This window comes from Callospermophilus lateralis, chromosome 18 (genome assembly GCF_048772815.1).
Source record: "Callospermophilus lateralis isolate mCalLat2 chromosome 18, mCalLat2.hap1, whole genome shotgun sequence".
NCBI lineage: Eukaryota > Metazoa > Chordata > Mammalia > Rodentia > Sciuridae > Callospermophilus > Callospermophilus lateralis.
Window position 1 is genome coordinate 7610584 of NC_135322.1, and position 26891 is coordinate 7637474.

Here is a 26891-nt window from a genome sequence, read left to right on the forward strand (position 1 = left end):
ATTGGCCCGAACTGGGTCACGGTCCCGCCCCTAGCGCCACCTCTCATTGGGCAAATATAGGTCAGTGTCCCGCCTTCTTCCGAAAGGCAAGGCAACTTCACGCGCTCAGCCCCTCACGCGCCCCCCTGGGCTTTGGAGGATTCACGGGCTCCATTGGCTGGGCGCCTCAAGGGATCGAGACACGATTGGTCGGTGCTTACAGCTGGAGGGAGGCACGAGGCTGGGGTGCATGGCCAAAGAGGCGGGAGGGGCAGGACAGAGCAGGGCTAGTGCGGGCGGGGGCCCGGAGGAGGGGCGCGCGCCGTGGCGTCGGGTGTTTTGGTTTGGATTTTTTTTTCCACGAAAGAAGTTTGCCTTGGCCACGCCTCAAGGCGGCCGCCTCCTCCTGCCCCCTCCTCCGCCCCTCGGCGCACACCTCTGGTGCAGATTGCAAAGCGCTTTCCGTTGCGAGAGCTGCAAATTTTGCAAAAGCTAGGCTCGCCCACCTTGTAAGAAGGAGCGCCTGTGTCCCTGGTATCCTCAATTGCAAAGAGCTGGTCGCCTGATTTGGTCACCGGCTCACCCAGACTGTATGATCTCCCGGGACCCTCTTGAGTTGCACATTTCTGCACCAAGGACCGTAATTCCCCTTCGCTCCTAGGATTTGCAGCGTTCTGGATACTGGAGGCTTTCAAGCTACGCTCGCCCAACCTTGGGCAGACACTCGCCCGAACCACAGGAGTGTGCCGGAGGCAGGCCAGCCCTTCGCCTCTCCATGAGCCCATGAACCTGGGGGCAGGTGCCCGGAGATGGCGCGGCCTCTGAGCGACAGGACCCCGGCCCCGCTGCTGCTGGGCGGCCAGGCGGGGGTGCCCCCTGGCGGGGGCGCGCTGCTTGGGCTTCGGAGCCTTCTGCAGGGGACCAGCAAGCCCAAAGAGCCGGCCAGCTGTGAGTTCTAGCCCCCAGTCCCTAGGGACTAAGTGCTGGGGGAGGGGGGATGGCTTATAGTAGACACCTTCTATGTGCTGGGTGTCCATATTTCCCACTCTCTACTCAATTACTCAGATGTTCAAGCCTCTAGATCCTCATAGTCCAGGACTCAAAAGTGCAAGCTTTCAATCTGTCCATCGGAGGACCCAGGAATCTAGGTCCCCAGACTCTCTCATTTGGCCTGGGTGTCTGGACCCATGGGGTCCAGAGAGAAGGGGGTGTGTGTTGGATGCTCACACGGTGGTGACACGGGCTTGGGCGGGGCCTCATGGGGTCACATGGAATGTAGGGATGAGGAATGTGCCTGAGGAATAGAGCCCCCTTCCTGCCCCTTATGGATTGTGGGGGAAGGGAGAAAGGGGTACACTGCGCAGAGGATGGGGGAATTACAGAGAATTACAAAGCTGTCATTTTTTTCTCTCACCTGCCCAACCCTCCACCTACCCTGGACCTGGCCCCCCTCTTTCTGAACTTCCGTTTCTCTATCCTTTCTCGGGCCTCTGTGTATCTTTCTGGGTCCCTACCCACCCCCGTTCTTTCCCTTTTGGTCTCTCTCCTCCTTTGTTTCTCTGTCCTCTCCTCTCTCTGGGTCTTTGCCCTCTTTCTCCTGTATTTTTCCTTCAACTCTTGTCTCTCTTTGGATCTCTGCCGTGTGGGTCTCCCATAAACTCCCTCTGACTTGGGGGTCCCTTCCCACTTCTTTCTCTACCCACCTCTATCCCGCTCCGTGTTTCCCTGACCCGCAGGTCTCCTGAAGGAAAAGGAGCGCAAGGCAGCTCCGCCCGCAACTACCGTCCCGGGGCCCGGCCTGGAGACTGCGGGCCCGGTAGATGCCCCAGCTGGGTCGACAGGGGGCGGCGGGTCCCCGCGAGGGCGGCAGGCGGCGGCGGTGCCTGGTCCGGGTCTGTTGGCGCCGCTGCTGTGGGAGCGCACGCTGCCTTTCGGGGACGTGGAGTACGTGGACCTGGACGCCTTCCTGCTGGAGCACGGGCTCCCGCCCAGCCCGCCGCCCCCGGGTGGCCCGTCGCCGGCGCCGTCGCCCGCGCGCACGCCCGCACCCTCTCCGGGGCCGGGGTCCTGCGGCTCGGCCTCCCCTCGCTCTTCGCCTGGGCACGCCCCCGCCCGGGCTGCCTTGGGGGCCGCAGGCGGCCACCGCGCAGGTGCGGCTAAAGGGGCGGGGCTTGGGCCCCAAGGGGGCGGGGCCGTGCGGCGCTCTGAGCTGGGGCTGTGGTCCTGAATACTGTGTTCTCTTGTGGAGGAGGGCTCAGATTCTATGCCTCTTAATGGGACAGGAACTGAGTGTCCCGGATCCGTAGGGAAGGAAGGACTTAGGACCCCAAGTTCCAGGAAGCCTTTCCAACGATTTTTGTGGATTTTTCTGTGGGACTTGGTGACATAGGGGCCTGATACTCCGTGGCACCGGGACCAGAAGCCCAGAAGTTATTTATTGGGGAAATGTAGAGTGACTCCAGATTCTTGGTCTAGGATAGGAACTCCTAGACCTCTAAAATGCGAGAAGGCGAGACCTGCCCACAGGTTTCTGTTCCCCTGCACATAGAGACTCTACTCTCCTGGGTCCCCCCATTGGGGATGCTGCAGGGTCCTGCAGAGAGGGTATAGGTCGGCGATACTGATTCTGGGTCCCCCTGTGGAGCTCCATATATTCCTGGGAGAGAGGAGCCTGGTCTCAGACTCATGGCCACTCAAGTGGCAAGGGGCTCAGGGGCCTGGCGACCGGGCGGGTTGTCCGATGCTCCCCAGCTCAGGGGGATCTGGCGCCTTCCGAAAAAACAAAAAGGAGAGGTGAACCCCTTCGAGCACACTGAGGTCCCCAGGCGGAGAGTACAGGTCTGGGATTCCCAGGTACTTGTGCCCCTGTCCGACCTCCAAGCACAACCTGGGTACTCCAGTTCCCAGCGGCACATTCCCTCGCCACGTGAGACTTCCCTCCCTGCTCCTAGTTTTCGCGCACGCGCTGTCACGCGCGAGGGGCGGGGCCCGGGAACGTGAGGGCGCTGGTGGCGGGGGTTGGGGTGGGGAGCGAGAGAGAAGCAGGCGGCAGCACGTGACTCGGCCCTGAACCTGTGTCCTCAGTTGGCCCCTGCTTGCTCGCGCTTAAAGGCGCAGGCTCCTCCTTCTCGAACCAACCTTCTGGAACCTCAAGAGTCGCTTCCCGTTCTCATACCTAATCCTGCGGAAGCTAACTTGAGGTCCTTTTTTTCTGAACAGCCTGGAGTCTAAGCTTTGGTCAGGGATTCAGTAAGTAGGATTCAGGCTGGACTTTAGGAAGGAAATGCGGAACTTGAAGTCCCAAGCTTTTAGACATCATTACCTGACTCGTGTTACTTAGGGTCATTTATGACTGGGCCTCACTTTCCCTGTTTGTAAAATCAGAGTTGATTCCATGATGTCTGAGCATCTTTGAGACCTCGGGAAGCTCTAAATTTTATATTAACATGGACATGATGCCTGGTAGGCAAACTTTGTGATAGATCCAAAGCGCCTTCCCTGTGATGGGCAAGATACCTGAGCAGGGAATAACTTCTGAGAATCCACTCCCCCAAATAAATACACGTTCAAGTGACATGCTTTTTCCCCCAAGGGCTGACCTCTCGGGACACACCCAGTCCTGTGGACCCAGACACGGTGGAGGTGCTGATGACCTTTGAACCAGACCCAGCTGATCTTGCCCTGTCAAGCATTCCAGGCCATGAAACCTTTGACCCCCGGAGACACCGTTTCTCAGAGGAGGAACTTAAGCCCCAGCCAATCATGAAGAAGGCAAGGAAAATTCAGGTGCCAGAAGAGCAGAAGGTGAGCACTACCAGATGTGGGATACAGCTTGACTTGGGACAGGCCCACAGCCAGGGATGGTCCTGTCCAAGCTGGCCCGAGCTTCTCACTGGAATGTGCTCTTGGGCTGTCCAGGCTGCAAAGATGAGTTCCCTTTGACCAGAGAGCATAATGGGGAAGGCATTTGGGCTTGAGACTTATGAAGACAGCATCATTATGGGGTACAGAGTCATACAAGACAGCTGAACTTGTTCTGGTTGTGTGGACTTGGAAGTTCTCTGGTCACTTGGACCCAGAGCCCTCAATGGGGCATGGTTCAAGTTCCAGGAGGCCCATTTGCCAAGAACAGCCTTCCTTAGCATATCAACCTGTCTCTCCTGAGCAGCCAGCCAGACAGGGGCTGAATATTTGATCCAATTAGGGGCATCCTTCACAGCAATTGCATCTGTCTAGGACATAGATGCTGCCAGCCTTTGCAGTTCTTACTCCCTGGGACTGGTGTTCTCATCGGTGAGAGGCCTGAGGTGCCCTTAGTAACTAGGGCCACCTTCTGATTTACGGTGATTTGGATTTGGACTGCCTCTTTCTAGCACTGCTTTGCCACTGATGGGTTCTCTGCTAGCAAGAGGTGCGTATGCATCTCTCACAAGGCTTTGCCAGGACCTTGTGTGAGAAACCATCACTAGTGATGGGCCTAGAAGCCCAATCAAGACCAATGTGTTTTTCTTGCTTCAGGTCCCTGTTGCTAGGGACTAGATGTGCCCTAGCAAGCAGGAACTAGGTTTCAATTAAATGGGAGCTGAGGGAAGCATCTCCTTGAGCTAGAAAGCCTTGTTACTAAAGAGTGGTTCTCCTTAGCAACCAGATTCCAGGACTGGAGGACCTGGGTATAATCCTCTGGGGAAGTCTCAGGATAGGCCCCTTAGGCCTATCAACCAGATCCTTGTTGGGGAAGAGGCAGCTGCCTGGCAATTCAAGGTCAGCAGGTCAGACACAATCATTTGGATCATTTAGATCTCAACACTTTTTGCTGAGGAGGGATGAAGTTGCCTTGGCAACCAGGTCAAAAGCTGCCCAGCTCTGGAAGGATTTTATGAGACACTAAACCCCATCTATCCTGGGTTGGGGTGGGGGACTTTCTTTAGTAACCAGGATCTGGAAAAAATGATGTATAGGCCAGTGCTGTTCACTGGGGAAAGACCTCATAACCCTGTTCCCCGTTGCTAGGGAATAATAATCCGTAGCAACCAGGACCTAACTGCAGGCCTTTGACAAATGGGGAGGGGTGGGGTCTGTTTTCCACAGTGGAAGCCTGGAACCCGGTTGCTTGAGGGTAGGAGTTTATTTCATACCTTAGCCTGTTAGGGGCCTGGTCTTCGGAGCAACCAGGGCCCAGGAGGGCAGACACCCCTGCCCCCAGCAGAGACTGGGTGTGAGTTAGGCCCCTCTGCTGAGCAAGAAACAGCCCTGGGGCAGGGTTGTCTTAGAAGCTGCTCCTCCCTGGTTATCTTGCTGGGTCTCAGTGCCCTTCCACCCCTCCACTCCCAGGACGAGAAGTATTGGAGCCGACGGTACAAGAACAATGAGGCAGCCAAGCGGTCTCGCGATGCCCGGCGGCTGAAGGAAAACCAGATTTCGGTGCGGGCGGCCTTCCTGGAGAAGGAGAACGCCCTGCTGCGTCAGGAGGTGGTGTCTGTCCGTCAGGAGCTGTCCCACTACCGCGCGGTGCTGTCCCGCTACCAGGCCCAGCATGGGGCCCTGTGAGGCTGCCCCCACCCCCATCTGGCAGAGCCCTCTTTCTTGCTCAGACTTGCGCCCTCTTCCCTCCCCGCCCTGTGGCCCACGGGCTGGCCAGCTGGGTGCCCCAGGGACCGTGACGATGCAGATAAATACATTTATATTTTTAAGAAAAAGTGAGCCTCCCCCCTCCCTCGCGGGGGCGGGGAGGGTCCTGTGTGTGCCCCGGGCACGTCGGGGACCCCATCCTCCCACCGCCTCCGTTAACACGATCCTGAATAAATCTTGAGAACCCCAGAGCCAGCTGTTGTGGGGACAAGGCAGCTATCTGGCCCCGGTTCCAGACCAGCAGGTCACACTGGCCTCGGTCGGTGGGCAGGCCCACCCGGGCTGCCGTCCATAATAGAGCTACATTAAGGGCCTAGTCTGGGTTGTCAGATGAAGGAAGGGCGAAGGTCTAGAGGAATGAAGCGGCTGCCTTTATTGCATAGACCTTTTCAATTGCTTTTTAAATTGGGGACGGGGACGCACAAGACACAGAACGGAGGAAATGAATTCCCCGCCCCCACCGGCGGGGGAGAAGAGGAACGTTAGTGCAAATCTGAACGACGGCCCCGGGGAACCTGCCCCTCCCGGGCTGATTGGCCAGTTAAGTGGAGGCACCGGAGTGGATAGGGCGAGAACCGGGCCCTGACTGGCCAATGAACTAAGGCCTTTCCCAGCTCGTACATTCCAGGTCCCGTCATTGGGCGACGCTTAAGGTAGTCTCTGCCCTCAGTCGCCCTGGCCTTCAGCGAGCCGGAGGCGAGGGTCGTAACTGAGCCCCGCCGACAGCAGCCCAAGCCCAGGCGCCAGGTCCCACCCTCATTGGTCAGGCACTATCCTCGGGACGGCCCTGGGACTCAGGCCACCCTCCAGCAGTAGTTCTGGTTCCCCGGAGGCGGGCACGATCCTGAGACGGGATTAATCTCGCAGTTGGGAGCCCCGTCCCAACTAAGCAGTCAGGCCACACCTCCTACCTAAGGCCCCACCCCTGGCGGGCTCCGAGCTAGATTAGGATCAGGGCTCCTGCCCCGCGCAGCCTGGAGGCCCAGTGAGCAGAGTACCGAGGCCCGGATGCACCTGCGCCTGCAGCGGCCCGTACTCTACAAGTTCCCCGTCCACTGTGAGGAGGCCGCGAGGCGTGAGTGGCTCGAGGCGGAAGGCACGGGCCGCAGCATACCCTAGCTGCGGACAGCCCAGGCTGAAGTGGCTACCACGCTCCATAGCCAAAAAAAGGCGCAGAAGCGCCGCCCGTGAAATGCCGCTCCGCACCCAGCATAGGTGCACCAGGCCGTCATCAAAGCGTGCGTGTGGAGCTGCCACCAGGTCAGCGCCCAGGTGGCTGGGAGAGATGGCCAATATAAGCACAAAGTCTCCCTCCAACGTCACCCAGTCTGGGGGCAGTGGGCTGCCCAAAGGAGGCAGCAAATGGTCCGGTGGCCCCCAGGTAGAGGTCGCTGGGGCACCAGGGGTGGGAGGGGGGAGGCCAGAGGAGGCTGGCATTTCAGGAGGCCCTTCTGTGATGGGTGAGAGCGAAGCTACCTTGGGAGAGCTGGGGGGTGAGGGCAGCAGTGGGTCTGGGGACAGTGGAGCATCCCCAGCCCCACCCCAGTCACCCGCCAGCTCGGGGCCTCCACCATTGAGAGACAGTACAGGCAGAGGCTCAGGTGAGCCAGGGGAGACCAGGGCAGGCTGGGGCAGGGGCAGGGGCAGGTCAGACACTGAGCGATGCAAGGGGGAGTGGGCCATGGGTGGCGCTGGTTCTGGGGTCAGCGTCAGCTCTGACTTGGCTCGGGGAAGGCTGTGGGCAGGCGTGGGTGAAGCTGGCTCCACAGAGGCAGGGAGGTAGGAGAGCCGTCCTCGATAGGTGTGCAGTGTGGCGAGCCCCAGCACTGTGCCCAGTGTGAATCGGGCACTGCCCAGGGCCCTGAAGCGCTCGCTCTGGATGTCCACGTCCGACACGAAGCCCCAGGCCACAGACAGGAAGGAGAAACAGCGGGAACCTGAGGCCAGTGTCACAGACAGCAGATCCAGTGGGTGGCCACCACCGCGGCAGAGCAGCAGTGAGCAGTTGAGCAGCAGGTCTAGGCCCAAGGCCGGCTCAAACCTTCACAGCCAGAGATGGGAGAAGAGCACCATGGGAAAGAGGAAAGAGCAGCACAGGGCAGGGGGAAGGGCAACGAGGGCAGGGCCCTGAGCCCACCGCAGCCACATGGCCACCTCCTGACACCTGATAAGTGTCCAGTGAATGCCTCCCCTGTGCCAGGCAGTTCTAGCTACTAGGAATATTGCTGGGAACAAGCTGGCTGAACTGTCTGGAGGGGACATGGGCACCACGGCCAGGCTGACCTGCTTTACAGGGGGTTTGTTGAGGGGGAGACTCGGGTTCCCAGAACCTCCAGAAAGGCTCCCCCCTCCCCTCATATTGCCTCAGCCTCCCCAGCAGGCCTGGCCAACCTACCCCCCATGCTGGTTCACTGCCCCGGCCAGAGCATTCCCGGAGCCGCAGGGGAGGATCCCAACAGGCATCTTCACGGCCTCCTCCCAGTCAGGGCGGTCTAGGAGCCCGTTCAACACCTGGAGGGGGAGAGACCAGCTGACTGGGTCCTGGTCTCCTGTAGTCCCCCCAGGCTCAGGGTTAGGGTGCTCCCCTTTACCTCAAAGAGCAGCCCATCTCCCGAGAGGGTGACGATGCCATCCCACTCACTCAGACTCAGCCCTTGGACTAGCTCCCGGGCATGGTTCTGACGTTCTAATAAGGAAAACCAAGAGGTTAGGTGGGCTGTCTCCTCCCCCAGAGCCCAGGAGTCCTAGCCACCAGCCCCCCACCTCCCACCCTGGGGCTCCCTTACCTGTCTGTATGAGGTTGAAGGACAGCCCAGCTTCAGAGATCATGGGCAGCACGTGGTTCTTACACCACTGCCAGGCCAGACCCCGTCCCCCGAAGGGATTAACCAATAGGAGCAACCGGGGTGGCCGTGGCAGAAGCTCAGGGGTGATCTCTGCAGAGAGAGGGTAGGGTCTACAGAGGCCAGACACCCAGCCCCCTCAGTCTGGAAACAGTTCCTTCAAACACCTGCATTGGGATGGTGGGGGCTGGCACCTGGGAGCTTTCTCCTCTCACCCTCACCTGACCAGACCCAAGTATGCAGCCCCACCCCCTCTCCCAGGTGCTGAGACAAAGGGCTTGGGTGTGAAACCAAGTGCCCTTTGGACCCATATGTGGGAGGACAAAGGAGCTGAGATCCCAGAACACCTGTTACCCAGCATCAGATTACTCCACAGGCCCCACCCCCAGGGGCCCCAGGCAGCCAGCAGGACCTGGAGGCCCACAGAAAACTCACTAGATGGGGAACCCTGGAGAACCCTGGGGGGCAGAACTCTGCTGAAAACCTCTGACCCTCCACAGGCTGGATTAGATGCCACCTCTAGGCGCCTCGGATGCCTCAGGGGACTTGTGTTGGCACCTGTACACTCATGGTGGTGACTGTTCATGTCTCAGTCTGCTGCTCTCACCAGCCCAGGAGCTTCTGATTCATCTGTGGTCAAGACCCACAGGAGGGGGAGAGGACAGAGACAGAATCTAGCCAGAGAACAGGGGACATCGCTCATGTCCCTCTGCCAGTGTTGCTCCCTTGGTGGCCCATCCCTGTCTCTCGCTCTTCCCATAAAGACCCACAGACACCACAGAGGGAGATTAGGACAGTGGCTGCCCAGCGCCTCACCCCCGTCCCCAGGCAGTGGTAATCCTCGGAGTAGACACATGAGGGCAGTAGCCCAGCGCTGGGCTTCAGCACGGTTCTCCTCATAAGTGGCTGCACCATCTGCCCGAAAGGTGCGGCTGGCTCTTCGCCGGCCCCCACGCCGGCCCCGAGGGTAGGTATAGATGCAGAAGTAGGCCGCTGTGTCGGAGGGGCTGCGGCTCCTCAGGGTGCAGCAGCCTGAGACCTCAGCCAGTGGGACCAGGCCACCCCGGGGCCGGGCTTCAGGCTTCGGGCGCAGCCGCTGTATGTGCAGGGCCTGTGATGTGAGGGTGAGGGCATATCTCGGGCCACGGGCTGGGTAGGAGCCAAACTCGCCATGTAGGAGTGGGGTACTGGCAGCCAGTGGTGGTGGTGGAGGGGCCATAGCCTCGGCCCTGTCCAGGGAGTTCTTAGGCCCGAGTCCCCAGCTCCAGGTCAGCTCCTGCTTTGGCCTCTGTGGGGAGGGAGGGGGGGGGGCAAGGGTCAGAGTCCAGGACCCCCTTGTGGGAGGGGTAGGGCCTCTGGGTAGGAGGAGACAATGAAGGGCAGTGGCAGGTGGGAGAGGAGTATCAGAGACAGACAGGTACAAGACAGCGTGGAGAGACAGAACACAGGGCAAAGATCAGTTGGGCAGGAAGGCCAACATCCTGAAAGGCTGGGGGACCCAGGCACACAAACATTCCTTTATTTATTCCCTAAATAATTACTCAGAACCTCAAAGTGCCAGTTATGGAGCTAGCAAATACATCAGGGAACAAAACAGACAAAAATTCCTACCTTCATGGGGTTTATATTTTAATCAGAAGACAAAACAAGATCAAACAGTAAAATTATGGTGCATTGGATGATACTAAGAAAACTAAGGCGCAGAAAGGGGCTTGGATGGAGGAGATATATGCAGAAATCAACATGTAAAGACAGAAAGGCACACCCCCACACAACCAAGCACACTGAGTCATCTCCAGGTGGAGAGTAATCTCAGACATAAAGAAAAAGAGGGACAAACTCTGAAAACCAGAGAAACACTGAGAGAGACAAAGAGTTACAATGAGATGAAACCAAGACTGATGACAAATGCTTGGAGATTAAGAGTCTCTCATCCCAAGGGGAAAGGCAGCAGGCATTTAGAAGGGGGGCTGGCAAACATGAGAGGCAGTGGGCAGGATATGACCAGGGGGTCAGAGCAGAGCCACATGCTAGCCACAGAAGGGACAGGGATGGACAGCTTGTCTTCCAGCACTGACCTGGGTGTCTGGCCACCTGCTCTCCAGGGAGAGGGTAGGAGCCAGGACTGAGGTCCCTTCCCCTGTCCTCTGCCCAGCTTCTGCCTCCCATCTTCTCCTTCCTGCTCACCTTTGTTCTCCATTGTCCCGCCCAGCCACCTGCCTGCGCTGCTTCTCGCCTTCCCAGGCTCACAGCAGTCCCAGACACACCCCAGTCTGTGGACTCCTCCTCAGAAACCACCTCTGCCTCCTGCCCAGGGCGGCCCCCTTAGGCCCAGGGTGTCTGCCCCACCCCCCAACCTGCAATGGCCCTCTATCGGAGCCTCAGATCAGCTCGAGCAGAGCCCTGCATGTCCTCCACTCCTGGGCCTGGGTCTCCACCCTAAGGCTCCCCGTCCGTAGGTCTACGTCTTCCTGGGCCCCTCGGTTCCCGGCCCTCATGCCTACTCGGCTAGCGGACCCGGTCCCAGGCCTGGGCTTCCAACCCTGGATCCCTCAGGGGCAGTCCTGGTTTTCCACTTCCATCTCCCACCCGAGCATCCCGGTCCCGGTCAGCGTGTAGGTTCCTCTCGGTTTACCGGTTCCCCAGACTCGGGTCCCTGCCCCGACCCCGCACCCTCCTCACACGCCGGGTCCTCCAGCAGCCAGCCCCTCAAGTCTGCACAACCGCCCCCCATCAGACCTAGGGGTGGGGGGAGGGTGTGCACGCGCTCGACCAATGGCCGCGCGGCCGGCCCCAGGCGCTCCAATGAGAGCGCACGGGGGCGGGACCAGCGGGCTCCGGAGCGTGGCGCAGGAGCCGGCCGCCGGCGAGCGCGAGAGCTGGGCGGGGCGTCGCGCTCCGCCGGGCCAGGCGCCATCGTAGGTGAGGGCGCGCGCGCAGCCGAGGTGACTTCGCGGCCTCTCCGGCAGTGCCGCTGACGCCTTCTTTGTTGAGTTTACAAAAGAAAAGGGGCGTGGAGAGGAAGCCGTTAGCTGGAGAGAGACCGTGACCCTAACACTGGCAACCGGAGTCCAAAGATGTGCGCGTTCAAGACACCTAGACGCAAGCAAGGCAGAGCCCGGGAAGCGGGTCGAGGGAGCTGGGAGCAAGGGAGAGAGGTTTGTTTCAGACAGTTAATTCAAGACATGCAGAAAAAAGCAGACAGACAGACGAGAAAAGACGGTGGGATTGAGAATGTGCAAAGTAAGGGCACAGAACTCCCAGCCAATGACAGGTGGAGACAGACTCTTCTGAAATGAAGACCAGGGAACAGAGGCTCCTTATTTCACAAATTGTTTACTTTGGACTCCAACCAGAGTGGAGGCAGCAGGGGATAAACATCTGCCCAGGAAATGACCCAGTCACATGGTAAGACAGACACAAAGAGAGAGACCTTTAGGTCAGGGGTGAGGAAGGGGAAGAATGTTGGAAGCCCAGAGGCTCCTGGGGGGCCAAAGACATGGTGAAATCCACAGAGCAAGGCCAGGAGGTGTCAAGAGACCTAGCATAAGACAGAAGCACAGAAAGACATATGCTGAATGAGACCCGGGACAAAACTTTCTATAAATTGACAGTGGAGGAGTAAGTTCATTTATTGCTAAACAAATGTACCTCACACCACAGTAGCAACAGTCCCAGATGATATGTGCTGCAGTGACGATACATAGAGAATGAGGGACAGAGACATAAGATCCAGAGATAGGAAGACGCAGCACTGAGCTCTGAACCCAGGGAGAAAAAAGCAGATGCTGACTAGTTTGAGGTTAAGACCCGGAGGTCACATCACACACATACACACAAAAAGGGAAGACGTGGAAGGAGGAAGGAAAAAAGGGTGCCTCCAGTCCACAGTCTGGGAAGCCTCTGATTTCTCAGCGTCAGCTGACCTGTCTGGGAAATGGGGAGGAAGCCACTTACACCTGCTTGGAGGGAAAGCGGAGATCACTGATGGGGCGGTCTGCAGTAAATGATCTTGGCTTTCAGCTGGACGCTTACCTGGTTCTGCTGCTCCTCTGGTTGAAGGTGTCCATTCATCTGCTGCCCCTCTGCTCTGTTACATCAACAGGACCCTGGCCCTGGGTCTGAGGCCATAGGAGGGTGGTCTGGGCAAGGAGTCAGGCCTCACTGTCCAGGCCTGGCCTGGGGCTCTGTGGAGGAGAAGAGAGTGGGTCGCAGCATCCAGCAGAATGCAAGAGGCCCTGCCAGGCTCAGTGAGTCAGAGACCGTCAGCTTTGTCACTGCCCCAACCAGTGGGTCAGGTTGTATCCAACAAGTGCTAATAACAGGAGGAAAGACTAATTTCTATTGAGCACTTATGTATTTACTTATGTAATGCTGGTAAACACCCTGTATGCCAGACCTGTTATGGTTCCTATTTTTCTCAATAAGGGGAGTGCAGCACAGTGACTTGCCCAAGGGCATACCATTAATAAGTAGCAGAGCCAGAATTTGAATATGGTCACACCCCAGCAAGCCCCGTTTTTGCCATCTTTCGACATCTGAGCTTATCTGGGAGTCTCTATCCCCTCATCTTTCCCTTCCCATCCGCTAGGTCTCCATCCCTCTATCCTCATCCCAAACCATGGGGGCTCCATTCTTTATCCTCTCTAATCTCCCCCTCTCTAGGTCACTCCTGTCTCTCTCAGAAGCTTGTCATCTATTTCTTCTCCACTCAACCCTTCAAGGCAAGCCTTAGTGGGCCTTCTCTACACACCAGTACCTTGTACATCCCTCACACCGAAACCGCTGGACCAGCTGAACCTCTCTGGTTGAGAAAAGCAGACCCTCCGTGACGGGAAAGCTGAGGAAGGGTCAGGGGAAGATGATGAATCGAAAGGCGGAAATATAAGGTGCTACAGATTGAGCTGCAGCAAGAAGATCTCGGGTTAGATATCTAGTAGGACTTCCCGAGCTTCGGCTGCGCTACAAGTTCAGCGCGAGATAGATAGGGCGGCCGCGAATCTAAGGAAACGCCGGAAGCGTGGGGTGAGAGTTTTCTCCAGGCCCAGACTAGACCCGCCAGCCCCGCCTCCTCACCTCCAATACTCGGCCCGCCAGGTCCTCCGGGAGCCACAGAGAGGCTCTCGGCGTCAGGCCAGAGCGTCACCGCGCGATGCCTCCTCCTAGGTCCACGCATCTCTCTCACTCTCGAGTCTCTTTTTTCCGGAAGAATATCGAGAACAGCGACCGGGTAGGGCCAGAGAGGCACCCCCAGTGCTGGCCCTTCTCTCCTCAACGTCGTGCTTGTTTCTCTTTGGTTGTTCCTCCGCCCTATTCAGTTTTTGTCCTTTTTGCCAGCCTTCCGAGACACCATAGAGAAGACCGGTCCCTGGTAGAGCGTCGTGTCGCTCCCGTGTGACGCCACCAGGACGCTGCGCGCTGGAGGCTTTCCCCGCCCACCCCGGCGTTGCTCTCTCTTTCCGGACTAGGCCGAGCTCTAGGCGCCATCATGGTGAGTGAGCCTTGCGACGTCTAAGGCCTGCCTATCCGCTGCCATCCTCGGCTGTCTTGGGGTGGGGGCTTGTGGGAGGGGTGCCGTGGGTGCCCGAAGGAGGCAACTTTTGAGGCGGGAGGGCTGTTCTGATGTCCTGGAGACCGAGAATGGGTTAAGAGTCCCGTGGTCCTGTGTTCCTGCCCCCATTGCAGTGATGAGCAAAATGAGGTGCTGGGCGGCTGAGCGGTGGACCGACGCCCCAAGCCAGGGAATGGCCGAGCCAGGAATCGGGCCTAGGTAGCTGCGTTGTAGCCACTTTTAACCGCTTGCCTTTGCCGCCCTTGCCTGGACCTGTCACTCCCCAGTCTGGAAACTTGGGTTCTGGGGCAGTGGAGAATCTCATGCGTGGGACTGGGGTCCGGACGGGCCTCGGATTGAGTCTCAGTCCTCTACCCAACTTGTGCTCGTGCATTCCGGCCTGAGCCCCAGTGTCTTTTCTTTTTTCTTTGGGAACATAGTAGTGTTGTGTTGGAGATGAGGGAGTTGGGAAGAAGTCGGTCACTAGTCACTGGCCGTGCACATCACGGGGTCGTGCACAGAGGAAGTGCTGATGCTTAGTTACTAACGATCACACAGTCCGAGAAGGGCAGGTAGGGATGCATTGGGAAATTTGGGCTTACCCCTAGATTCTTGGGTCTAAAGTGGGAGTAAAGTACTTCAGAGAGTTGTTAGAGGGAAATAACTGCTTTTGCAGTCCTTATTATCTATGAAGTAAAGGTTCACCGCTGTTTTTACTTAGAGCTTGCTATTGGCTTATTTTTAATTATCCTCCTGATAAGGGAGCCCATTGTTTGGTTTTTGTTTTGCTTTTGGGGGGAGTATACTGGAGAACCCAGGGGCTCTCTGCCACTGAGCCACATTCCCCACCCTTTTTATTTTCAGTGTCTCTCTGTTGCCCATGCTGGCCTCAAAATTGCCAATCTGCTGTCTCAGCTGGGATTACAGGCATATATTATGTCCTTCCAAAGATACAGCTTGTAAAGACTTAAAATTTTGGGTGGCTACTGTACTAAGATCCTTAGAGGTTCTGTGGTCTTCATTCAGATGATGCCCACCTTACAGAGAGGGCTCAGAACTGACATGGATTTGAGCTCTTGTCCCCAGAGCCTGGGTCCCTGCCCAGTCTAGAAAATAAGTAACAACTGAGGCTGTCTATGAAGTGAGTAGTGGATCAGATTCAGAACTGGAACCATGGCTTCCCCTTACCCCTACAGGGAGTCGACATACGCCACAACAAGGACCGGAAGGTTCGGCGCAAGGAGCCCAAGAGCCAGGACATCTACCTAAGGCTGTTGGTCAAGGTGAGGTTGGGCCTGAGATCCTTGGGGTGGGGGAGTCGCCCTTGCCTGGACCTGTCACTCCCCAATCTGGAAATTTGAGTTCTGGGGCAGACGGGAATCTTAAGGGTTGGGGAGTATTGCAGCCTTTTTACCCTGAATCATTTGTTTGTTCCTTCACTTGAAAGTGGGGGATGCTGCTGGCTACACCACATCCTCACTGTCTTCCCGATCCTCTACAGTTGTACAGGTTTCTGGCTAGACGAACCAATTCTACCTTCAACCAAGTGGTACTGAAGAGGTTGTTCATGAGTCGCACCAATAGGCCACCTCTCTCCCTCTCCCGGATGGTGAGTGTCTGGGCCAGGGCCTGGCTCTGGAGGGGGTGCTGGAGCAACCTGGCATCCCCTGAGTCCAGGCAGCCAGCAGTGGGTGCCCAGCTCTGAACCTCAGTCAGAATCAAGTGTCTGTGGACGCCCAGCGTCTTAGCCTTACTTTCACCTCGCCATGGGAGGGGTTGTAGTGGCTTCATGGGGTTGTCTGAGCTTTCAAGTTTCCCGTGTCTCTGGGGGTCGGGGTTTAGTGGTAGAATGCTTGCCTAGCATGCCAGGTCCTAGGTTTCGTCCCTAGCACACATCTTCACCAGGTGAGATGTCTCTGTTTGGACTTTTTCTTCTGTTCTAGTTGGGAGGTGAGGTATGGGCAGGTTAGTCCATTTGGAGGGCGCAGCCATCCTGGTCCTTGGGATGCCCAAAGTGGGGGATGGGATTTAAACACCAGAACAACTTGCCTCTCAAGATCCGCAAGATGAAGCTTCCTGGCCGAGAAAACAAAACAGCTGTGGTCGTGGGGACCATAACAGATGATGTTCGTGTTCAGGAGGTGCCCAAACTGAAGGTGAGTGAGGCTTGGGGCTCGGGCCTGACCCAATTTCTTGCTCTGTTGTAATGCCACCTCTGTCGCTCTTGTGGGTGGGACCAGCACCACACCTGTCCTGGTGGCCTTTAGGATTGGATGGAGTGGTCATTCATGGTGGAAGTCCTCGGCAAGCCCCTCTAGGCTCCCTGTAGACTGCTGGCGTGCTGGTTCTGGAGTGAGCCAGTGCTCAAGTCTAAGTTGGGTTGTTTTTTTTTTTTTTTGCCGCTTTTGTCGTTTGCATACCACATCCTTAAATCACGCTTTCCCCAGTTTCCTTATTTCCCAAAAATACATGAGATGTGGTCTGGAAGTTCTGAGAGGTAAAGGATTAAAGGCTGGAACTGGGGCTCAGTGGTGGAGCACTTGCTGGCACATGTGAGGCACTGAGTTCCATCCCCAGCACCACGTTAAAAAAAAAAAAGCAGCTGTCAATCCAGGAAGCTCCTGGTGGTGGTACCAGCAGCCACACTTGTGCTGGGCCGGGGCAGTGGATGCAGTCCCTAGGTCTCCCTACAGGAGATTTGAGCCCCTCCCTCCTGTTTCCCCCAGGTGTGCGCACTGCGCGTGACCAGCCGAGCCCGTACCCGCATCCTCAAGGCTGGGGGCAAGATCCTCACCTTTGACCAACTGGCCCTGGACTCCCCCAAGGGCCGTGGCACAGTCCTGCTGTCTGGTAAGTGATGCTTGCTGGCACCTGTCGGGTTTGGTGAGGTGCACTGGCCTTCACCCTCCTGGGTCTGGGAGGTCAGACACGCCCAGGCCTACACCTCATGGTCTTCAAACCATGTGCAGGCCAAAGGCACAGTGGCTCTTACCTGTCCCTACCTGATTCCTTCTTCCTTTCCCCAGGTCCTCGCAAGGGCCGAGAGGTGTACCGGCATTTTGGCAAGGCTCCTGGGACCCCACACAGCCACACCAAGTGAGTATCAGGGTCCCCTGCAGGTCTGGCTTCACTGCCTTTTAGCTGCCCTCCCTTTGCTCGGCCCGCAGTTCCCTGGGTCAAGTGCAGGCTGACCAGGCCTTGAGCCTCAGTGGGGGCATCTTCTGGGGAGCTGGGGCTTACATTTCACACCCTCGCTGTTGGGCTCAGGCCGGGACCCTGAGGTCCTGGTGCAGGCTCTTCCTCTTGGCTCCTTGTGCTGCCGAGTCCCCAGCACAGCAGGAGGCTTCACCTGACCCTTTCTCTTCTTTCCACAGACCCTATGTCCGCTCCAAGGGCAGGAAATTTGAGCGTGCCAGAGGTCGGAGGGCCAGCCGTGGGTACAAAAACTAACCCCAGATTTACTATTAATAAAGAGGCTTTGAATTTGATGGCCTTCTTGTGTTATTAATGGGGAGCAGAGTGGGGACCAGGCTCGGGCACCTGTGAGTGGGAATGCATCTGGTCTGGGGACTTGACGCTGGGTCCTCCAAGAAGACCAGCCTCCAGGAGGAGCCCTTCCTCTCTGCTCTAGGGAGGTGTCCCCGGCCTTCCTGGCACATGCGCAGAGCTACCTTATTGGGCCAGTTGGACCTTCTACCCACTGGAATCAGCCCCCCTCCTTCCCAGGTGTCTTGTTTTCCTGTTTCCTCCTAGAATTAGCCATGCTGCCTCTCCTAGGATCTCCTTGGCACTAGGGGGTGGGGCTGCAGTGTGGGGGGTTGGGAACAGGTGAGGTGTTGCCCTCTCTCCTGGTAACCGGAAGCCTGAGTGGCAGCTGGCCAGTCGCTGCCAAGTGCCCCTGTGTGGTCCCTCCCTGTGTTTACACAAGGGGCTGGGTTCCCAGGTCCCAGGTTAAAGCCTGACAAAAGCCCGGAAGAACAGGAGTGAAGAGGAGGTCTCCAGCCCTGATACTGGCTCTCTGAGAAGGCAAGAAGAAGCGGGTAGAGACAAGGCCAGCTTTGCTCGTCCTCTGCAGGACTCCTTGCTGTGGTCTAAAGAAAAGCAGTCCCAGGGACTGAAAGGTGGGGCAGCTGGTTTGTAGAATCACTGGGAGAATTGGGGAGGGAGACAGGATAGAGCTTGGTCCCTGTCCAGGAAGAAGTGAGTGGTCAGCTGGTCAGACTGAGGCAGGAGTCCATGCAGGGGTCAGTTTGGGGAGGTCTCAGGAGGGTGGGGACAGCTCTGGGGCCAAGGCACAGGCCACAGCAGCCAGCCTGAGAAGCCACGTCTGGCTAGTCTGCTTTCATAGGTGGGTTGTCAAGATCATGGGCAGGTTTCAGAGTGTCTCAGCCCTTACTGCAGCAGCCTCAGGGGCTGGGGTATGAGGGTCCAGGAGCAGGGTGTTCCCCATTGTAGGGAAGAGATTGGCCAGTTCCTCAGGGGAAGGAGCAGTGCCTCGGCTTAGGACTGAGGCACATTTCTCCAAGGCTGGGAGGCTTCCAGGATGGTTAGCCAGTGAGGACTGGTGAGCCAGCCGACTGATGGACCAGAGAGGCTCGTCCAGGCAGAGAGACTGGACTGGGGACAGCTGGGAGCTCTACCAGCTGACAGGTATCATCAGTCAAGCTACTGGTGTCTGTCAAGCAGCCAGGTGGTCAGCTAGACATGCTATTGGCCAGATTCACACTTGCAACCCACTGTGCCATTGGTTAGTGAGATTGGGTGGTCAGGCACAGGCGGACAACCTGTTTCCTGGAAATGGTCAGGCAGTTAGCCAGACCTTCAACCAGGGCAGCTGGGTGGTCAGTCTGACAAGGTTGAGACATCTTGTGGCTGGCAGGCTGGAGGTCGTGTGGTCCAGCAGAGAGGCTAGCTGATGCCAGGGGGCCACCCAGACTGTTAGTAGAAGACCACAGGGGCACAGTGTTGGCAGGTAGTTCTCAGCAGCCTGAGTCGTCAGGTAGCCAGTTCACTGGACAGTCCAATTGGGGACTGTGAGCCAGTGACAGCGCAGGGAGCTGTGGACGTTTGCAGGGCTGCCCTGGAAGCCTCAGGTGCCCTCATCGTCTGTCAGGAGACCCCAGATGGTCAATCCTCCAAAGACGGCCAGACCCTTGGGGACCCAGACACTCAGGCTCGTCCCACCCACCTGGCCCCATGGCAGCCTCCCAGCTGGCAGCACTGGAAGAAGTGGAACTAGGGGCCGGGGTGATGTCCCTGGGCGAGGTCAGACCCGGCTTCTTGTATTCTGAGGGCCAGCGGCTGGCGCTGGAAGCCCTGCTGAGCAAGGGGGCAGAGGCCTTCCATGCCTGTGTACAACAGGAGGGGCTGCGGCCCTTCCTGAGCAGCGACGAGGTCCAGGGCTTGGCTGCGGCTGCTGAAGACTGGACAGTAGCCAGGCAAGAGCCCGGCGGGGCAGCAGAAAGAGCCACCACCACCGAAGGGGACACGGGCAGTCTGACCTACTGGCCTGGGCAGTCAGAGGAGCCAGCGCCCCTGCTGCGACTTGGCTGGCCGGAGGACACTTCCTGGAAGGGCATCACCCGAGCACAGCTGTACACACAGCCACCTGGCGAGGGCCACCCACCTCTCAAGGAGCTGGTGCGCCAGGAAATCCAAGCTGCCCACAAGGTGAGTACCCCAGGAGCCTGGGGCTGTTCCTCAGACTTGGACACCTTCACATGCCATTTTCAGGATTGGGCCCTGGCAGGACTCGCATGTCTAAATCCCCAGGACCGCATCCCAGAGCCCAGGAGGCCCACCGTGAGCCTCATCCTTATGACAGAGATCTGATGTGGGCAGCAGCGGGGGGCGGGGGATCCCTGCTCTTTCCCTTTAGACAGCCATGAGCCTCAAACCAAATTATGACTGTCCCTTTATCCCAGTCGTGCATTCTGTCTCCCACCACCGAGCCAGCAGCTTCCCACCCCCAGCCCCTGGGAAGGCCCAGCGTCTCCCCTGCAGCCCCAGAAAGCCCATTCGTCGGAGGCAGTCTCAGAGTGACTTAGGAGGCTGAGGCTGGAGGATGCTTTTTAATGTGCATGGTCTTCCTCCAAGGTGGGGACCATTATGACCATTGAAGAGATGGGGAAACTGAGGCATGGGCCTGTCAGTGGCTGAGTGGGGACTTGAACCCAGGCCACCTGACTGGCGAATCAGGGTTTGTCACCACTGCCTTGTTCAAGATCCGGTCATCAGCATGCTGGGTTCCCAAAGCACACCTTAGTGGCCCAGCAAGTCAGCCCTCCTGCCTCCAGCACCCAGGCCATTCTGGAGGACCCAGGGCCAGTTACCCACAGTGCCCTCCAAGGGCGCCCAGCCACTGACCCAGTGGACATTTGGGCATCGTAGTGCCACAGTTCAAGGGCTGTTCATGGTTGTAGACATGTATTTTCATTTTTTTTTCTCAGCGGTGCTGGGGATTGAACCCAGGGGTGCTTTACCACTGAGCCACATCCCCAGCCCTTTTATATTTTATTTAGAGACACGGTCTCGCTGAGTTGCTTAAGGCCTTGCTACATTGCTGAGGCTGGCTTTGAACTCATGGTTCTCCTGAGCCAGTGGGATTACAGGCATGCACCCCCACACCTGGTTCAACTCCCAGCCCTTTTTATTTTTATTTTGAGTCAGGATCTTTTTTTTTTTCTTTTTTTTTTTTGAGGGGGTGGGTACCGGGGATTGAACTCAGGAGCACTTGGCCACTGAGCCCCATCCCCAGCCCTATTTGTATTTTAGAGACAGGGTCTCACGGAGTTGCTTAGTGCCTTCCTTTTGCTGAGACTGGCCTTGAACTTGCCATCCTCCAGCCTCAGCCTCCTGAGTCACAGGTGCATGCTACCCAGCAACTTATGATTTTTGATGGACGTTTTCTAGACCATTGGGGCTGGGCTCTTAGGAAGGCCTGCCTGTTTCTTGTTCTTGTCCAGAGGACTCCCTTTCAGCCCCTTGGGTATCCCAGGTAGTCCAGGCCCTTAACCCCAGCCTCCAGAGCATCTTACCCCCTAGTTCCCTGATGTCAGCCCCCACCCTGAGCGGCCCCCAAATCCCAGGCTCCACCCACATGTCCGTATGGTCTCTCCCTGTGCCAGCTGGTGGCTGTGGTCATGGATGTCCTCACTGACCCAGACCTGCTCTCGGACTTGGTCGACGCCGCCTTGCGCCGCTGGGTGCCTGTCTACCTGCTCCTGGACAGCCAGCAGCTGCCTGCCTTCCTGGTGCTGGCCCAGCAGCTGGGGGTGAACCCCTGGGCCACAGAGGTAGGGGCTGGGCCAGAGGGACCTGGGCAGCCCCGTTCCGCAGCTCTGAGGCAGCACAGAAAGACTTTTCCACGGGGTCCTGGGTCCCTGAGATAGATGCCAGCTGAGGATCTCCCGAGATCTAGTGCCCAAGACACTAGGGACAGTGGAGGTGACATTCCTGGGGGGTCCTGGGCCATGGAGGGGTATCCCCAAGCAACTCCTGAAGCTCTATACTAGTGGCTCTGGGGACACTTGAACAGCTTCTAAGGGTCACGGGCCACCCAGGTAGAAACAGCCTTGAGAGACCCCAGCCCGTGGAGTGGGCCTGAGCAAAGGCATCCCCCCGACCCCACAGAACCTGGACGTCCGCATCGTGCGGGGCTGCACTTTCCAGAGCCGCTGTCGACGGCAGGTGAGCGGCAACGTGCGAGAGAAGTTCGTGCTCCTCGACGGTGACAGGGTCATCTCAGGATCCTACAGGTACGGCTTCTCAGCGTCCTGTACCCAGCTCTCCTTCAGATGACTTCCCCTTCCTGGGTCTCTCTATGCTCATCTGTAAAATGGGCCCAAACACCCTTCCCAGAAGAGGAGGTGTGAGCTCGGGGGTTGGAGCCAGACCTGCTTGAGTACTGGTTCTGGCCCTGCTGCTGGCCTCGTTAGTAGCCTTGGGGAAGTCTTTCTTTGGCCTTGTAGTTCCTAATCTGGAAAACTGGGACGTGGACCCTGGAGCTAGATGACCTGGATTCAAGTCTTAACTCTGTTCAGCTGTGCAATGTTGGACAATTTGATTCACCTCTCTGTGCCTCATTTCCCCCCTCTCTCCAGAATGAGATGAAATGGTTAGTGCCTTTAGAACAAGATTTCTCGACAGAGACACCACTCACATTTTAGGCTGCATCTTTGTTATGGGGGTTCTGCCAGGTACACTAGAGGGTGCTGTGCTGTGTCCCCCGCCAGGACCTAGCGGGTGTTGGTCACCACCCCCCCACACACACCAGTTATAACAACCAAAAACTTCTCCAGAAAGTGCCACATGCCCTGGAGGCATAGAAATGGCGGCTGAGGGTCACGGTGCAGGACAGTGGTTTTCAGCCTGATGTGCACCAGAGTCACGCGGAGGACTTGAAACAGCTTCCTGCCCACCCCCTTCACCGGCCTGGGACGGGGCCCCGCTGTGCCTTTCTGGCAATTTCCCAGGTGTGGCTGCTGCTGCTCCTCGGGACACGCACTTTAAGAACGGTGCCTGGCACGTAACAGAAGGAGTTCTCCATCAGTGTCAGCTGTCATTTATTTTTACGATGATTTTTTTTTTTTTTTAGTCATATTTCATAGACTCTAAGGTGCCACCAAGGGAAAGAAGTATCCTGATTGAAATGCAAAAATACACACATCTTAGAACCGATGAAATACAGTCGTGCAGTCAAGCTCACAGACCACCGGCCGGCACCACCGAGTCAGGCCCCGGGTGCTTCTCCCGGCCCTGGGCTGCGGGGGGACAGCCCTAGAATGGATGGAGCCGGGGCCACAAGCGGTTGTCGAGGGCCTCTGGCCATTTAATGGGGGAAAGGGGGAAAGGTGGGGCATCTGGGAGACCGGTCCCGGGCCCTGCCCTCCCAGAGGGCTACGGCAAATGTTGCAGAAGCAGCAAGCCCACCAGCAGGCCGGCTGCGGCCCCCACCGTCGTGCTGCCTGTGTGGCCGGGGCTGGCGTTGCACAGGTGGCCGTAGCAGCAAGTGGTGGTGAGGCTGTAGGTGAGGCCCATGTAGCTGACCGGCTCCTCCCGGCCGCAGCTGGTGGAGTGCACGCAGCCCTTGTTGATGACGGGGCCCACGCCCTGCGCCACCCCGTGGCCTGTGAAGCAGTCCTCGTCATCCCCGCAGCGCATGTGGGTGCCAGGGCACTTGGTGGAGTCGGTCAGCTCACAGAAGATGCAGTCCTTGGCCCCCGTGGTGCCCGGCGGCAGAGCCATCATCAGAAGCAGCAGCCAGCCGAGGACCATGGCGGCCTGGCGGCGGGGACGGCGCCCAAGCCAGGCCGGGGGCTTCCTGGGCGTCCGGGAATTGCTGAATGAATGGCCTCCTGGGACTCCTACCCACAGGACTTCTGCCCCTTGTCCTGGCCACTGGGAGCGTCAGGTCCCAATGCTCTGTGTCCCTCTCAGGAAGCTCTTGAGGTCTCGGGGCGGAGACAGGCCAGCGCCAGGGCCCGACAAGTCTTTGTGAAGTGGAATGCGGTGACCTCACAGACCCCTCAGGGTTCCCACTGACCGCTCTGGGGTGAGGTCATAGGTGGGGGCAGGTGGCACAATGTGCAAGGTGGCCCAACCTGCTGACCTTCAATGGAGCGAGGACAGTCACCTCGCCAAGGTAAGGACGCCTGAGCAGCACCCACGATGCTGGCCACGGCTCATCCACTGTGCGTGCTGCGCCCCCGAGGGTCTGACTTCACATCTCCCACGGCAACCCCACTTCCAGGTGGGCAAAGTGACACACCCAGGAGTCCCTGAGCCGGGGTCGGAGCCCGGGTCTCGCTTCATTCCAAGGAGGCTGGGAGACAGGAGGAGTCTGCCGGCATGTGCTACGCCAAGACTGCAGCCCAGGCTTTACGAACAACCCCGTGGGGACAGGGGACAAGAGCACCCACCACCACACGGCTCTCAGGCTGTCCGCGCTGGCCACAGGCAGGGACAGGAACCCCTGTCCTCACTGGAGTCCGCCTGTGCTTGGGCTTCATGTTACAGAGGAAGGCGCTGAGGCAGGCAGGGGGCAGGAGACCCAGGGCCCGGCAAACAGCAAGTGCTTAATGAATGCACTCTTTCTGGGAAGCAGCTGAGTTTAAAACAGGCTGTGGGTGCTGGGAAACACCCCGACTCTTTCCAGTGAAACGCTCCTGGCCGGGGCCAGGCAGAGCCCAGGTTTGAGCTCCAGTCTGACTCCAAAGGACAGTGTCTTGACTCGTGGTCCTCACATCTGTCCCTCGGTCATGTACCTCTGTTGTCCCCCTTCTACAGAGGGGGAAACTGAGGTGCTAGAGGCCAGGACCTGTCTGAGGTCACCCCACCTGCCTTGGGACCCGGGAGGGGACTGGCAATGGGACTCAGGCTTCACAGAGACCTGACCCCTGATTCTGGTCCCCCAGCTTCACGTGGAGTGACGCCCGCCTGCACCGCGGTCTGGTGACTCTGATGACCGGAGAGATCGTCGATGCTTTCAGTCGTGAGTTCCGGACACTGTATGCAGCCTCGTGGCCACTCCCATCCATGCCTGCCCAGGGCCCCCTCGTCAGTGTCCCGGGAGACGGGCAGCTGGCCCGCGGCCCACACCGGGTGGCTCACCGCTGCCCTGTAGCCCCTGTGTCACGGCTGCCACCCAATGGGCCACTGGCCCACCGCCTGGCTGCCTGCCGCATCCTCGAGGGGGACAGGCAGGAGTCCCCTGCCCCACCAGGGCCCGCTCTCAGTGACATCCTAAGAAGCGTACAGCGTGCCCGGACTGGCAGTGGCCCCCCGACTCGGCCCAGCCGCTCCCTGTGGGACCTGAGCCGCCTGTCCCAGATGTCAGGCTCCAGTGACGGTGACAATGAGGTAAGACCTGGTGGCTGCTGCCAGAGGACAGAGGTGACAGCAGAGGCCCAGGAAAGGGAAGGCAGCACCCACAGGGGTGGGCTGGGTTCCGGGGTCCTACTCTGAACCCCAGAACAGGAAGTGTTTTCCAAGGGCCAACCGCATGCCCAGCACCGGGGAGGTACGAAGAGCGAGCCGCTGGCCTCGATGTACAACTGTGGGGCCCATTCATGAGCCTCTACCATGTGTTGGGGGGCAAGCTCTGGGTAGCAGAGGGCAGAAAAAGACCCCTGAGCCTTGGGTGCCACGTGCTTCCCTGAACCCCAGGGTTCCCATCTGGGGGGTGGGCTGAGCAGTTGAGCTCCTTCCCAGTCCGGGTGAAACAGTATTCATGTTTTATTTATTTCATTACATTCTCACCACGGGCAGGGGAGGTCACACTGCTGTCATGCTTATTGTTACCAAGGGGAAAGTGGAGGCTCAGATTAAGTGACTCGCCCCAGGTTGGAATAACCATCCTTTAGATAACCAACCTGCTTTGTCGCCTCGCCATGCCCAGCACTTTCACAAGACTGGCTAAATTTAATCTACCCACTTCACAGAGGGGGAAGCCAAGGCCCAGAGCCCTGGCTGCCTCCCGAGTGGGCTTTTCAAGGGTCCGCTTCCTGGACTTGAGAGTCACAAGGCTGTAGGGGGAGAGGATTATGGGAGCCCAAGGGATTGTTCCTCATGCTGCTCAGACAATGAGGTTCCAAGAACCGGTTGGACCTCCCTGGAGGACCCTGATCAGGTGGCTTTTTCCTCTCAGTCTCCTCAGCCACAAAGTGAGCTGCTGCGGGGGTCAGAGCAGCACCATGAAGGGGAGACAGGCAGACACGCCTATGGCGCAGCCCCTCTGAGCTGGACCCCAGCCTCAGTCTCCCCATCTGCTAAGTGGGAGCCAGAGGCTTCTCCCCGGGGCGAGACACCCTGGGACTGGCTCCCTCCTCCCTGTCACGGCTTCCTGGAGCCGGAGGAGGAGAAGGGGGCCAGGCAGGGGCAAGGTTCTCACCTCCACCTCCACCTGGTCCCCTGCCACCCTGACCCTGCATCACCTCCCTTAGCAAATATTTGTCCCCCCCTCCCCAGGCAGCTGCCAGCTGCTTCCAGTTCCTCCCACCTGCAAAGCCGCAGGAGGGATGTGGCTCCTTACCCCCTTGGGTCTGGGGTTGCCAGACCTCCCCTCCACCCTACCTGCTTCCCTGACATCCCCCCACCTCCCTCCCTCCCTCTTCCTCCTTCCTCTCCTCAGCCCCATCTTCCTCCAGCTCCCCTGCTTCCTCTCCTCCTCCTCCTCCTCCTCCTCCCTCCCTCGGTCTAACCTTCCCCTGCATCCCCTCCACTTCTCCCCACCTCCCTCCTCCCCTCCTCCCTCCCTGGCTCTGGGCCCCAGAAGCCTCCTCCCCCTCACCTCCTCTCACCTCCTCTTTTTCCTTCCACAGCTCAAAAAGTCCCGGGGTTCCAAGGACACTCCTGCCAAGGCCCTGATGAGGCAGCGGGGCACTGGAGGGGGCCCGTGGGGTGAGGTGGACACCCGCCCTCTGGCCTGGTCCCAGCCCTGGGGTGGCCCCCTGCCCCTGATCCCTGCCCGCCGCCGCCTCCGCTATCTGTCCCCAACCCAAAGGAGGTTTGGTGATGAGGCTGCATCCAAGCTCCCAGAATCCAGAGGTTTCCCGCAGCCAGACTGGGCCTCCCGCTCAGGACTTGGAGGGCGACCCTGACAGGAGCCCAGACAAATGTGCCCTCTCAGAGACCCCTGCCTGATGCTGAGCCTCAGACAAGGCCTCTGGCCTCAGGGCCTGGGCAGTGGAAGAAGCCGAGTGCCGGCCCTGGCCTCAGTTCAAGGTCAGGGAAGTCGCAGGAGGCCTCCATTGCTGTGGACCACAGAACCCGTTCAGCCAGGACCGACTCTCCCCAAGAGGCTGCTGAGCAGCCCCATGGAATTCTGTGGGACATGCCTGAGGAGTCCCTGGACAAAAGGCCATGCTTCCCCCCCCCTCCGCCCCCAGAAG

General features: G+C 58.4%; 5 protein-coding genes across 12 annotated transcripts; 3 read left to right on the forward strand and 2 right to left on the reverse strand.

The window, feature by feature from the left end:
* Positions 1-97: 97 nt before the first annotated feature.
* On the forward strand, positions 98-5792 carry Dbp (D-box binding PAR bZIP transcription factor). 6 transcript variants are annotated; one of them, XM_076839565.1, is made up of 5 exons: positions 98-188; positions 641-927; positions 1716-2129; positions 3572-3783; positions 5311-5792. In XM_076839565.1, the coding sequence occupies exons 2-5, from the start codon at positions 789-791 to the stop codon at positions 5524-5526; spliced, it is 981 nt and encodes a 326-aa protein (XP_076695680.1). In that variant the 5' UTR covers positions 98-188; positions 641-788; the 3' UTR covers positions 5527-5792. The 6 variants fall into 6 exon arrangements, with proteins under 6 accessions (XP_076695680.1, XP_076695681.1, XP_076695679.1 ...); XM_076839566.2 differs by lacking the exon at positions 98-188 and adding an exon at positions 284-488; XM_076839564.2 differs by lacking the exon at positions 98-188 and having other exon boundaries at positions 284-927.
* Positions 5793-5957: 165 nt separating this feature from the next.
* Positions 5958-13826, reverse strand: Sphk2 (sphingosine kinase 2). Of its 3 annotated transcripts, none has more exons than XM_076839561.1 (7): positions 13527-13826; positions 12486-12637; positions 9267-9738; positions 8394-8543; positions 8199-8293; positions 8003-8118; positions 5958-7648 (listed from the first exon to the last, which is right to left on the reverse strand). In XM_076839561.1, exons 2-7 carry the CDS (start codon positions 12522-12524, stop codon positions 6559-6561), a joined length of 1962 nt encoding a protein of 653 aa, XP_076695676.1. In that variant the 5' UTR covers positions 12525-12637; positions 13527-13826; the 3' UTR covers positions 5958-6558. The 3 variants fall into 3 exon arrangements, with proteins under 3 accessions (XP_076695676.1, XP_076695675.1, XP_076695677.1); XM_076839560.1 differs by lacking the exon at positions 13527-13826 and adding an exon at positions 13210-13504; XM_076839562.1 differs by lacking the exons at positions 12486-12637; positions 13527-13826 and adding an exon at positions 10529-10622.
* Positions 13825-17489, forward strand: Rpl18 (ribosomal protein L18). Its single transcript, XM_076839570.2, has 7 exons — positions 13825-13941; positions 15198-15284; positions 15503-15610; positions 16059-16157; positions 16728-16851; positions 17028-17097; positions 17376-17489. Exons 1-7 carry the CDS (start codon positions 13939-13941, stop codon positions 17449-17451), a joined length of 567 nt encoding a protein of 188 aa, XP_076695685.1. The 5' UTR covers positions 13825-13938; the 3' UTR covers positions 17452-17489.
* A 1708-nt stretch (positions 17490-19197) lies between these two features.
* Positions 19198-26600, forward strand: Fam83e (family with sequence similarity 83 member E). Its single transcript, XM_076839563.1, has 5 exons — positions 19198-19671; positions 21129-21296; positions 21634-21758; positions 24417-24861; positions 26322-26600. Exons 1-5 carry the CDS (start codon positions 19198-19200, stop codon positions 26598-26600), a joined length of 1491 nt encoding a protein of 496 aa, XP_076695678.1.
* On the reverse strand, positions 22900-23277 carry Spaca4 (sperm acrosome associated 4). The gene has a single exon (XM_076839571.1). It carries the CDS (start codon positions 23275-23277, stop codon positions 22900-22902), a length of 378 nt encoding a protein of 125 aa, XP_076695686.1.
* Positions 26601-26891: the final 291 nt, after the last annotated feature.